At 37.6% G+C, this 13028-nt stretch overlaps 1 protein-coding gene across 15 annotated transcripts in view; it reads left to right on the top strand.

Annotated features, from left to right (window-relative positions):
* Fam135a (family with sequence similarity 135 member A) overlaps positions 1 to 13028 on the top strand; it is an 81914-nt gene that overhangs the window by 32691 nt on the left and 36195 nt on the right. For 11 of the 15 annotated variants that reach the window (XM_042266451.2, XM_076557955.1, XM_076557952.1 and 8 more), the window contains 5 exons: positions 5096 to 5235; positions 5325 to 5395; positions 6675 to 6848; positions 8397 to 8523; positions 9256 to 9409. In XM_042266451.2, coding sequence (XP_042122385.2) covers positions 5096 to 5235; positions 5325 to 5395; positions 6675 to 6848; positions 8397 to 8523; positions 9256 to 9409 — 666 coding nt within the window. Of the gene's footprint in view, positions 1 to 1190; positions 1286 to 5095; positions 5236 to 5324; positions 5396 to 6674; positions 6849 to 8396; positions 8524 to 9255; positions 9410 to 13028 lie in introns of those variants that run through there. The other 4 variants (XM_042266458.2, XM_076557958.1, XM_076557953.1 and 1 more) reach the window with 3 other exon arrangements.

Below are 13028 nucleotides of genomic sequence, written 5' to 3'. Positions count from 1 at the left end.
TTTAAATACCACATTATCACAGTTTCTGTGTTTCAGGAATTTAGCCCCATACCTCTGGTTCAGAGTCTCCCATGAGTTAAAGTCAATTACTTCTGCTGTGTTTACACAAATTATACCATTACTTTTGCTCTATTCACAAACATTAATCCTGATAACTTTGAGGGAAGAATTTATACAAGAATATGGACACCAGAAAGTGAGAATCAGTGGGCCATCTAAAATTCTGGCTATAACAGGCTGAATAGGGAAGAAGGGGAGGGTATGAATTAAATAAATATACTAAATGCCAAGAACTTGAGCTGTTTGCCAAAAAAGGAAACAGAAGTAAGAAGTTTGTTTAGGATCATTTATAGGTAGATATGGTAGTGGAGCTTATAGAAATTCTCTGGTAGATTATTATTATTGTTGTTGTAGATATTGTTATTTCATGAAATAAGAACCAAAATTATCAGAAATTGAAGGCTAGAATTGGGGAGAGAAAATAAATTGTGAAATAGTCACCTAGCAATGTGAGTAACAAACAGGTTCAGAAGTAACATGAGTGCTAGGTGACACTAAGGGCCACTTGAGATAAGTAGTCATGAATGTAAAGCACAGCCAGTCCAAAGAGTTGTATACTGTTCCCAGGCACATATGGCTTGTGGATATAAGTATGGATTGGGAAAAGAGCTGGATTTAGCAAAAGTGAGATATATAAGCCAGTATATTAAAGCAAGGTAGTATATAGCCACACACATACCCACACACATATCATTCATATATATGTGTTCATATATTCATACATACACACTTTAGGATGTTTGATGGTTGGTTAGTTGGTTGGTTGGTTTTTGTGTTTTGAAGCAGTTGCATTGAGTTGCCCAGCTAGACAAGAATTGTCATTCCTTTTACTTCAGCTTTGAGAGTCACGGTGTTCTTGGCACATGTTGCTGTTCCTGGATTCTCTTAATAGGCTGTATGTATGTAAAGGGTGTAATAATGATGAATCAGAATTTAAAATGTGGTAAGAAGTAAAGTGGGCACTTGGAGGAAAATGGAGAGAACAGAAGAGGCCCAGGAGTCATAGAATTACTCCTAAATGGCCCCAAGGATTGTTAGACCTTGTTATCTGAGGAAGTAAGCTGGGAAGATAGGTGTAGTTATAACAAGAAGTTGATTCAAGTCTGCATTGCAGAGGAATTGCAGTCAGAAGTAATGGAAAAATGACCATAGGAAAGAGGAGCTAAGGATGGCTGTAGCTGAAGTTTTCCTGTGTTCCACCTGGTCCTCAGCCACTCAGACCCAGGTAAACACACAGAGGTTTATATTAATTAAAACTGCTCGGCCATTAGCTCAGGCTAACTACTGACTAGTTCTTACATTTAAACTCAGCCCATTTCTGTTCATCTATATGTCCCCACATATTCCGTGGCTTTACTTGTGTGCCGTTAACATGCTGCTCCCTAGATGGCAGGCTGGCGGCTCCTGACTAAGCTTTCCTCTTCCCAGAATTCTCCTTGTCTGCTTATCCCGCCTCTACTTCTGCCTGGCTACTGGCCAGTCAGCGTTTTATTAAACTAGTGTACAAAAGCATTACCCCACAGCAGAAGGCTGTGAGGCAGGAACACACAAAGAGGAAAAGCACCTAGGAAGTTGGTGGTGCAGGATTAACTTGTATTGCTATTCATAAGGATAATATATAAGGTGGTTTTGGAGGGAATAATTGTGAATTAAATAAAATCTTTAAGAAATTAGGTTCTTGGTGACTACAAGAGTGGGGTGGTCAGTGGCATACAGTTGTCTAATGACAGGAAAGTCAGCGTTGTTAATAGTGGTGATTCTTAAAGGGAGACAGTATCTGAAAGCATCGGTAAGGCACTAAGGAACGGGACAGCCCAGTCCTGCTGGCAAAGTGTAGAAAGGGGCTGGAGAGAAGGCTCAGTTTGTAAGGTATGTACCATGTGAGCATGAAGGCTTGAGTTTGAATCTCAGCATCCCCACCCAAAGGTGAGCATGGCAGCACTTGCCTGTAATCCTAGCACAAGGGAGAAAGACAGAATTTAGAAGCTCACTGGCAAGCCAGTCTAGCTGAATTGGTGAGCCCTAAGTTCATTGAGAGGCCCCATCCCAAAAAATCCAGTGAAAAGTGATTGATAAAGACACCTAAGAGCAACTTCTAGCTTTCATACATACTCCCAATCCTTACCCCCCCACACACACACACAATGTTCACAACAAATACACACATACAAAGGAACATACAGGAGAGGAAATAGCTCATTTGAAAACAGAATTCACAGGAAGAGCAATAGGAAAAACTTTTGCTTCTGGAGGCAACAAACTCTTATTTAGCATTTTCTGAGGGCCTTACATACAATCTACATTGTATTTAAAATTCTTCCCCCTTCTCAGTTCTTCTCTAAAACATTCAGAGTGGAGTTTTTGAGTTGTTTTCCTTTAAATGTATATTCTGAAATATCTCAAACTTACAGAAAAATTGTAAATACATTGTAAAACCTACTTTAAAAATACTTTATTTGCAAGTATGTGTGCACATGCAATCACTTACATACCATAGTCCGTGTGTGGTGGTCGGAAAGACAACTTGCAGGAAGGAGTTGATTGTCTCCTTCCACGATGGGTTCTAGGGAAGAGCTTTGACCCAATGAGTCATCTTGCCAGCCTAAGACCTTTTCTTTTCTTTTCTTTTTTGTGGTGCATGCCTGTCTGTCTGTCTGTCTGTCTGTCTGTCTGTCTCTCTCTCTCTCTCTCTCTCTCCCTCCTTCCCTATCTACCTATCTATTTATTTTGCTGAGCCAAGGAGTTTAATTGGGGTTACTTACAGGAAGGAAAATGACTTACAGACAGCTGCATCACCAAAGCCCACCCCAGCACCAGTGACAGCTCACAAAAGCTGGGAACCTGGAGTACCCTGCAGTCTGCAGACAGCTCAACAGGTTGGAGAGTGTCCTTCCCAAGTGACTCAGTTGAGCAGCCTAAGATAATTTCTTACGAAGTATTAGTGCTTTGCCAACCTATGAGTGTGAGGAACTTGTCAGGGCGTGCATATAACTTCCCTTACAGAAATCTTGTTCCAGTGATCCATTGCTTATTTTCTTTTTGGTCACCCCTTCACATGTCCCAATCTGTCACTCTACCTTCTTCCCCAGAATGTATTCTTTGTTCTGCTGGGTTTCCCTTTATGTCACTCACTCCCCTAATGTGACCATCTCAGTCCTTCTCACCTTGATGAAGAATTTGTGCCAGGAGATCATTTCAGAACGTCCTCACCCTCCTTTGATCAGAGTAGAGTGCTAAGCTGCTGCCACCTGCGTTCTCTCCATCACCTTAACACATACGGAAGTCTTTCTTGAGCCGTCTGGACACAGTTTCTCATCTATTATTGTTTCTGGAGGCAAACCAGATTGCATAGTGTAGCAGGAATCTTAAAAGTACTTATTAATGAAACCAAACCCGAGGCCAGTTATCGGGGTCAATGCTGGTAGATCAGAGAGACAGAACAAGCCACAGCTATCTCACCTTGCCAATTCCTCAGCTGGTCCTGTTTCCTCAGACTGGAAGCTTCTGTGTCCTCATCCCAATAGCTCTCAGCTGAACTGCTGCTTAAAAGCCTGAATGCTTAATCAGCCACATGCTTAACCAGCCAAATGCTTAACCAGCCAAATGCCTCTAGTTTCTGGTCCTCATGCCTTATATGCCTTTCTGCTTTCTACCATCACTCCCTAGGATTAAAGGCTTGCTTCCTGGAATTAAAGGCGTGAGTCACCATGCCTGACTGTTTCCAATGTGGCCTTGAACTCACAGAGATCCCAGATGGATTTCTGCCTCTGGAATGCTAGGATTAAAGGCGTGTGCTATCACTGCCTAACTAGTGGCTTTTCTGTTCTCTGACCCCAGATAAGTTTATTAAGGTACACAATATTTTGGGGAACACAATACCACCACAGCATGGGTTAAGAAGACAGCCTTCCTTCAGATACCAGTCACAAGTTCAATGGCCAGCAGCAGCTTTCACTTCTAACCAGCTGAGTTCCAATTTGGAGCTCCAGCTGTTTGCTAATTTTGATAATTCACTCAGTTCAAGAATGTGCATACTTAGTATAGCTTTATTATTCTAAATTCATTCTGTGTGTCCCATCACAGCCAGTCAAAAAAAGAAATGTAGGCCAGCAAGATGGCTCAGTGGTTATAGGATCTTGCCACCAAATTTAGTGACTTGGTTGAATCCCTGGAACTCACATCATGGGAAGAGAGAAACAACTCCCTCAAGTTGTCCTCTGACAACCACACATGCACTGTGACACATGCACACACACAAGGGTAAACATACAGACACACCAAATAAGTAAGTAAACCAAAAAATCAGTAACTTTAAAAGTGTTTAGAGAAATATGTAGGACTGAATATGTAAAGTCTCATATGTAAGCCTCCATTGTTTTCTTCCCATAAAACCAAGATACATTACCACCACTCACATGCCCAACCTGTGTAGATAAGAATTTGCAGTATTACAAGCCTGGGAAGCGCACCCAAAATTCTGTGTCCAGAGTTTCTATCGATATGTTATTAGGTATGCACAGTTGATTGAATTATCCCCCAGCATAATTTCAAATCTCCAGCCTTTTCCCCCTGCCAAGATAGTAACCTTCCTTCCTGTGGCTGAAAACCAGTTCTCTGATCACATGGTCTGTCTTCATGGTGGTGTGGCAGCGCCATCATGAGTCACCTTAGCAAAAGAAATCTGAGATCACAGAAGGTCTGGAGTCTTCTGTCCCGTAACAAAAGCAAAAATACTTCTTTTTACTTCAGTTGTGAAAATCTCAGTTGCCCCTTTTCTGTGTTTAACAGATCACTCTAAAATATCTAAGATTTTTCTCACTTGCCTTTCAAGTAGAGAAAAGTCTGTACAAGAATTTTCATGATGGTTATGGTGTAGTTTTTATCAGAAATTAGTGAAGTTTTCAGAAATGTGTTAACACTTCTATTTGAAATGGTAATGATAGTGGGGTGACATCAAATTATAGTACTTTAACCTCGTATTTACTTACTTGTCCTGTTTGTCTTTTACCTCAGTTGTATATCTCATCTGTTTTAGGTATGACATTAGCCTTTCCAGCTTCAGTTCATGATGCTCTGGTTTGCAGCAAAACATTTCAGATCCTATATAAAAATGAAGAAGTTGTTTTAAATGATGTCATGATCTTCAAAGTTAAAATGTTGTTGGATGAAAGAAAGGTAAACATCTCTTCATTTCTATTTACTGAGACTTCAATGCATATTTGTAACATTTATAAATACTAGGCATCTTATAAATTTCTCTTTAGATTGAGGAAACTCTTGAAGAAATAAATTTTCTGTTATCCTTGGATCTACATTTCACAGATGGAGACTATTCGTAAGTAGGCTGGCTGTTCAAAGAGTTAAACATCTTTAGATCTTATGGCTTTATGTGTTATGTACTCCCATTTTGTTTTTTGGAACCTCTACTCCATTCTTGTCTACTTTAAAGTGCTTGTATTTTTTCTGAGAAAGTCTGTTGAGAAAGCTGGGGCTACTCTTCCATACCCGTGCTCCAGGAAGTGAAATCAGACAAGGTGAAAAGTTATGAACTTCTTCCCTAGACTCTAATAATTGTACAGTTGCTATAGTAACACTACCACACAGCACTTAGACTGGTTTCTCTTCCATTGGTCATTAGTGAATTCTTCTTGGCATGAGTTGCAGTTTCTCTAGGTGGGACTGCATTGATACTCAGAATGGTCAAGACTGGTGACACACATAATGGGCGTTTCTAGTTTAATTTTAACCCTCGAAGTTTCTGAGATACCAGTTACCCAGAACTTGCCCACACATATAGACATAGTCACACATTGTGCTTTTATTTGTTTAAGACAAGGATGGTATTTTTGAGAACTTTTTCTTCGTTTTAAACAAGTATTCAAAATACTTCTTGACTGTGTAATACCAAGCAGTCGTATTACTGAAAGGTCCTCTTTATTATCATGACAGGATAATACTTTTATATAGTACCTACTGCTCCTCTTTATACTTTTTAAAACCAAGTCATAATAATTCCTTAAGTAGAATAAACTGAAGTTAGTAGTTAACTCAGTAGCTATAGGTAATTATAATGTATGCATGGATTTTTAAAAGTTATCTGGATATGATTTTCATGACCTTTTTTAGTGTTTTTGTGTGTGTAATATGACAGACTATAATAAAAGTATCTTTGTGGACTAAGAAGTGGTGTGTTTATGAAACAGGGTCTCCCTAAACATTTAATAAATGTTAAGGGTCACTAAGCAACACTTAAAATTTTGTGCAGTAAAAATAATTTGATATACTTTGGGAGATTTATTATAGTAGGATTTGACCTTGTAAGAAATAGAATTCTCCCTGAAGTAAAAGTTAAGATGACTGTTAATTATTGGGCTATCAAAAAGAACTTGTTTTTATAGGTATGTTAGTGAAAACAGCCCACTCAGATTATACTATTAAAAAGCTGTGAATCTGGCTATTTTTATATGGCTGCCTCATCAGTTTGATGTTTACAAATTACTCTCATTGTAAGCTTAAATAATTAAGACTTTGAAAAATAGTTTTAAATGATTTATAAAATACTAGCCTTTACTAAATATTCCCTAATTACTTGAAAATTTATCGCTTTTTTCTAGGGCAGATGATCTGAACGCCTTACAACTAATAAGTAGTCGAACATTGAAGCTGCACTATAGCCTCTATAGAGGACTTCATCATCATGTGAATGTTATGTTTGATTACTTCCACCTTTCTGTTGTGTCCGTTACAGTCCATGCGTCATTGGTTGCACTACACCAGCCACTAATAAGGTAAATTTAACTAAGATTTTACTACTTATTAGTGGAATATCTTTCTGTTTTATACTTAAAACATACTCTGACAAAGATAACTGAAATAGTAAAGGATTTTTAAGCCCATAATTATTGATACATTTTCATTATATGCTAATATAATAAAATAACTCAAAAGCATAGGACCATTAATACCAATGACATTTTTTTTTTTTTTTTTTTTTTTTTTTGGTTTTTCGAGACAGGTTTTCTCTGTGTAGCTTTGTGCCTTTCCTGGAACTCACTTGGTAGCCCAGGCTGGCCTCGAACTCACAGAGATCCACCTGGCCCAGCCTCCCGAGTGCTGGGATTAAAAGCGTGTGCCACCACCGCCCGGCTCAATGACATTTTTATTACAGAAGTATGGAGTGATTTTTATAATTCAGTTAATTAACTAAGTAAAATAGAATACAAAAATTATTATGTAATATTGTTTAGTCTCTACCTGGTTCAATTTTTAATTTATTTTAGTTTGTGGATCTGCTGTACTGTTAACTTGTACTGTGTAAGAGAATATGGATGTATTCTTAATGTTCTTTATCTCTTTCCCAGATCCTCTATTCTGCTTTTTTAACTATCATACAAAAGTCATTGCTTTCTTAAGTTTTAAACAATTTTATGAATTTGTACTAACATTTTTATATTACAACATAACAATATTTCAATTTGAAATTGTGTTATATTGGGATTTAGAGATGGCTCAGGGGTCAGGAGCACATAAACCCTTCCAGAGAACTCAAGTTTTATACCCAACTTTCATCAGATGACTCTTAGCCACCTGTAACTCCAGCTCTATGGGGATCTGATACCTCTGGGAGTACCTGCACTCATGTGCACATACCTGCTCCTACACATACATATAATTAAAGTAAATCTTTAAAATAATGAAAATAAACCTTTAAATACTATGTAATATTTTAGGTGACAAATTATGTAATTATTTTTTCTAACTACTTCCATGGAGAGAAAAATTTGTTTCATCAGTGTAAGATACAATCATGCTCTATGGTTCATAAAATAAAAATCTTTGGTAATGTAGGCAGGAGATGAAATTCTCAAATCAATAACTTTACCTAAAAATAACCCCATAGAATTGAATTCTGAACTATCTGCAATTTCTGACACAATATGATTGTAACAATTGTTATGGGTGATACTTAAGCATCTGTATTATGTCATACACACATACACACACAAAAAAAATCTCACTTACCAGCTGAGTAGGTGAGTTATAGAATTGCCCTCAGAATTTGTTGGAGCCTGGCATACTGAACACTTGCCTTTGTAAGGTCCTTGGTTCAGTCCCTTGTTTCTCAAAAAGAGAGAGAAGCAATCTCAAGTAGCTAGCCTTAGAGTCCTTAGTATTCATTGTATTTTTCATAAATTCTAATTATTAAAAAAATTTTAAGACCTACTATAGAACTTAGAATGCTGTACAACCCTTGCTTTTCATTTTTGTAGTATTTTTAAGTGTCCTACATGAAAATAGACTGTTAGGCAGTAACAATGTGCTACCTGTTCCTCCAGCTTTCCTCGCCCTGTGAAGACTACTTGGTTAAATAGAAATGCACCAGCACAAAGCAAAGATTCCGCGATTCCTACTTTGGAAAGTGTAGTCTTTGGTATTAACTACACAAAACAGTTATCACCAGATGTAAGCATTGAATATATGTGTAACTTTTTTCATATTTTATTTTTCTCCTATTTTAAAAGAAATGTTGAGTATTTTATCTGTAAGTGAATGTAATTTTCTTGATGAATTATTTGAGTTCAATAGCTTAAAGATCTAGTTCAATAGAATCATAACCAACTGGTTAGTTTAGTTATGTATTGTGAATATCAGCCTCTTACTTCAAAATGTTACCAGGTTTAGTGAATAGAGATTTTGATAGCCAGTGACCTTTGTAAACCTGTTCCTGTCACCCATTTTTCCTTTATCAGAACTGTTAGGAACATCCAGAGACACCTTTTGGGAAGAATAGCAGACTTGAGAGTAGGCCCAGAGTAGCAGGACCGTGGCCATTATCAGGAGAGAAGTGATACTTCTAACAGTTGTGAAAGCAGTGTCTCTAAAACAGTTGAAATAGGACCTCATCATAACATAAAGTCACAGTTTCACCAGTGTGTTTGTGCAAATCCCTAATGACTGAGATTGCTGTGGTCACATTTTATATTTAAGTCACTTAAATGAGCAAAATACTGATGAATTTCTTACATGTTTTATGGCAATAGATTGGTTGGTGGGGTGTTGTGTGTGTGTGTGTGTGTGTGTGTGTGTGTGTGTGTGTGTGTGGTTTTTTTTTCCTTTCAAGGTTTCGAGTGTAATACATTGTAGTCCATTTAGACTTTGCTTACTAACACTGTATTACAAATGTGTTCTCTTTAGGGTTGTAGCTTCCTCATTGCAGAATCCTTCCTCCACCATGCCTATCATTTTCATTACACACTTTGTGCCACTTTGCTGCTAGCCTTCAAGGGATTGCACAGCTACTTCATTACGGTAACAGAAGAGATTCCCTCTTGTCAGAAACTAGACCTGGGTATGTTAAAAGTGGCCAGACTCTCCTAGTCACTCTCTTCACCGCTCTCGCTAGTGACCAGCTTTGCCGCAGCTTTCTGCATTGTGTGCTTCACGTTTCTCTCTCAATTCTGTCTTCTCTATCCTTGATAATCACTTTGGAATTTAAAGCTTCTTAGAATGTGGAGAAATAACTTCATTGTGCTAAGATTGAATATTTAAGTAGATTTTTAAAAAATAAGTCATGTGTCAGTGTTCTGTTTCTCTTAAAGTTTAGTTTAAGAGTATATAGAAAGCAGAGTCTAGGGAAGGTAAGTGAAGCCCACACTGCAGTAACTTAGCAGGTACAGACACTTGGACAGTTTCTGTACGTATTAGGCTGTTAAGTTCTACCAGGCAGGGCTCTTTTTCTTTCAAAGTATTGTAAGAAACAGTAACATTATTCAGTATTTTAACATTTCAAAATTACTTAAATCAAGCTTCAGTTTTTCTCAGATGTTTCATGGACAGTTTATCATTTATTTATTTGTTTGTTTGTTTGTTTATTAGTTTTCTGAGACAGGGCTTCTACTGTGTAGCCCTGGTTGTCCTGAAACTCACTGTGTAGACTAGGCTGGCCACAAACCCACCAAGATTTCCTGCCTCTGCCTTCCAAATACTGGGATTAAAGGTGTGCTCTAGCACTGCCTGCTTCATGACCAGTTTATAAACTTTGATTTTCAAATATTAACTTATAAAAAGCTCATTTAATTATTTTTGACAGAATGAGTTGTTTTTATTATTATTAATTTCAATAAGTTAGGAATTTTTGAAATTTTACTTAGACATTATTCCTGTTGTATTTCTTTGTACCTCAAGGGTTTAATTATTTTAACAATACCAATACATTCTCTAAGATGATAACTATTATCTTAAATATTTTTGGATTTGAGACTAGATGAAGAGTTTTGTTTTGTTTTGTTTTGTTTTGTTTTTAAATTGTGTGTTTGAGGTTATAAAACATTGCAAGGGGGGCTGGAGAGATGGATCAGTGATTAAGAACACTGGCTATTCTTCCTAAGGATCCAGGTTCAATTCCCAGCACCCACCTTGTGGTTCACAACTTTATAATTCCAGTCGCAGGGGATCCATTGACCTCTTCTGGTCTCCTAAGGCACTGCACACATGTGCTGTGAATACATGCATGCAGGCAAAATATCCTTACACAAACAATGAAAACAGGAAAATTTCAGGAGCATTATAAGAAATTGTAAGACTTTGTAAGCTCACTTCAGTTCGGTTATGAGAAAATGCTGGGCAGGGCACCACTTCTTAGCAGCTGTAGTCCAGTAGATTTGGTGCAGGGCGTTACTCTGTCAGTTGAGTTCACTCTGCTTTCACTTGACAGAACACAGCTATCACTAAGGGAACTGTTGGTGTGATTCTGTAACTTCAAGGGCTACCACCCACAGGAGGAAAATACGCTTGCCTCCTTGCTAGGTTAGGTAGGACGGTATACTGACCATATCTTCTTCCTCCAAACAGAAATAGTAGTACAGGAAGGGAAGCCTTTGGATCATTATTCTCGGGCATGCCCTTTTGTTCTTGCTATTTCAAGTATTTAGACTGCATTTGTTTCCCTCAGGAAAACTGTATGAAGCTGCTGCCTCAGACAGAAATGATATTCTCTATTGAGAATTAAAGCATCTTTTATTAAAGTAGAGCTAATTTAGCCCACCTTTTACCTCCAACAAAAGCCAAGTTATGTACTAAATATGATAACTTGGAACTCAAAGTATTTTTGAAAGGAAGTATTTCACCATAGTATTGGTGAAGGGCACTATGTGCCAAAAGGGAGCATTTATGACCTACAGTGAAACAGTGGGCCAACTGTGTAACCCTGCTGAGTGCTAGAGCCTGTATGCATGAGGCACTTGGCTTATCCTCTGTACCACCATACAATTAAAATAAAAACTGTGTGCTGACGTTGCCGTTTTCACAAGACAAAGTTAGTAGAGTCCATGTGAAGTCGGCATTAGATTAAGAGGCTTTTTTATAAGAGTGTGCATCTGAAGGTGTGTCTTTGGATCTATTAAACGCCAGCGGGTTGGGATCCTCCAGGTAAGGAGATGGAAGGAAATCAGTGTTGTGTACGGCAGCTCAGAAGCGAGGGGTGCAGTTGCACTGGCGATGGCGCCTCTTAGGGAGTTCATTGGACTTTAAAGTAGCTAACTGCCAGGCACAGTGCTAGGTGCAGGTGAACAGACAGAGCTGCATCTTTTTTTTTTTTTTTCCCCAAGACAGGATTTCTCTGTGTAGTTTTGGTGCCTGGCCTTGATCTCGATCTGTAGACCAGGCTGGCCTCGAACTCACTGAGATCCACCTGGCTCTGCCTCTCTGGGATTAGTGCTGGGATTAAAGGTGTGCACCACCACCGCCGCCTGGCCAGAGCTACATCTTAAACAACTCCACCCGACTCCTATTTCCTCTCTCTCCTCCCAGCAGCAGTGGTAACAAACCAACTTACTGCTAGGGTGAGCAGGAGAAATTCACACAGCAGCACTCAGCATCTTTTGATTTTAATAGTTGACGTGGGCCCTTACAGGATCAGCGTGAAGATGTTTATCAGCATGCAATGTTCAAGTAGATTTAACATAGGATATTTACAAATGAAAGTGCACATGAGCCACATTTTAAGTAAGGAAAAAGTATTTCTCAAAAACTAAGAAACATGTTTGTTGGCAAAATGTCTAACTGGTAACCAAACAAAAACAGTTTTCTTGTCAAATAGCTTAGACAGTGCTAGCACTTTTTATTTTATTAATCTAACTTTAGCTTAATAATTCATTTAGTTATAATATCCTCAAATTTCTTATGTTGTATAACTTTGGGCTAATAGGTAAATTTTATAAAATTGCACATTTTAAAAAGCCCTTATTTAAATTTAAGTTAGTTATTAAATGAGCCTGAGCATTATTCCAAAATCACCTGCTTTAAAATATTAGAAAACAAAATTCTAAGGTAAGCCCACACTTCAATTTTAGAAATAAAAATACTAGAGAATAGGATTATTAGTATATTGCTGGGCTATGGTGGTGCATGTCTTTAATCCCAGAACTTGGGAGGCAGAGGCAGGTAGATCTCTGTGAGTTTGAGGCTATCCTGGTCTGCGAGCAAGTTTCAGGACAGCCAAGACTACACAGAGAAGCCCTGTCTTGAAAAATTAAAAAAATAAATAAAGAAAAAAATATTAGTATATTACATATACTAACTGAAAATATATTTATTGAATGAATTAGTTGGTAAGCTAGCACAATATGTTTTTTATTGTGTTACTTGAAAAGTATAGCCAGTCAGTGCAGCTTATGATGGTTTCCTAGGGATTTTTTAAAAATTAGAACTCATCTTCAATAAATATTTATTAGTAATACTGTGCATCCTTACACTTTACTATTTATACTTTCTTTTTATTATAGATTGTAGTTTACTTATAAGTACATTATTCCTCTGGAGGAATATCTAAAAATACTATTAATAGTTTAACATAAAAATGTTTCACATTTTGAGATTATCAATAATATTTTTGTTCTAGTAAAATTGAATTGAGGACACTAATATATTTCCATGGTCTATATTTCCATGGTACTATTATGATCACTAGT

The sequence above is a fragment of the Peromyscus maniculatus genome, chromosome 21 (assembly GCF_049852395.1).
Source record: "Peromyscus maniculatus bairdii isolate BWxNUB_F1_BW_parent chromosome 21, HU_Pman_BW_mat_3.1, whole genome shotgun sequence".
NCBI lineage: Eukaryota > Metazoa > Chordata > Mammalia > Rodentia > Cricetidae > Peromyscus > Peromyscus maniculatus.
Note: the sequence above shows the minus strand (reverse complement) of the source record. Positions and strands in the feature narration are given on the sequence as shown.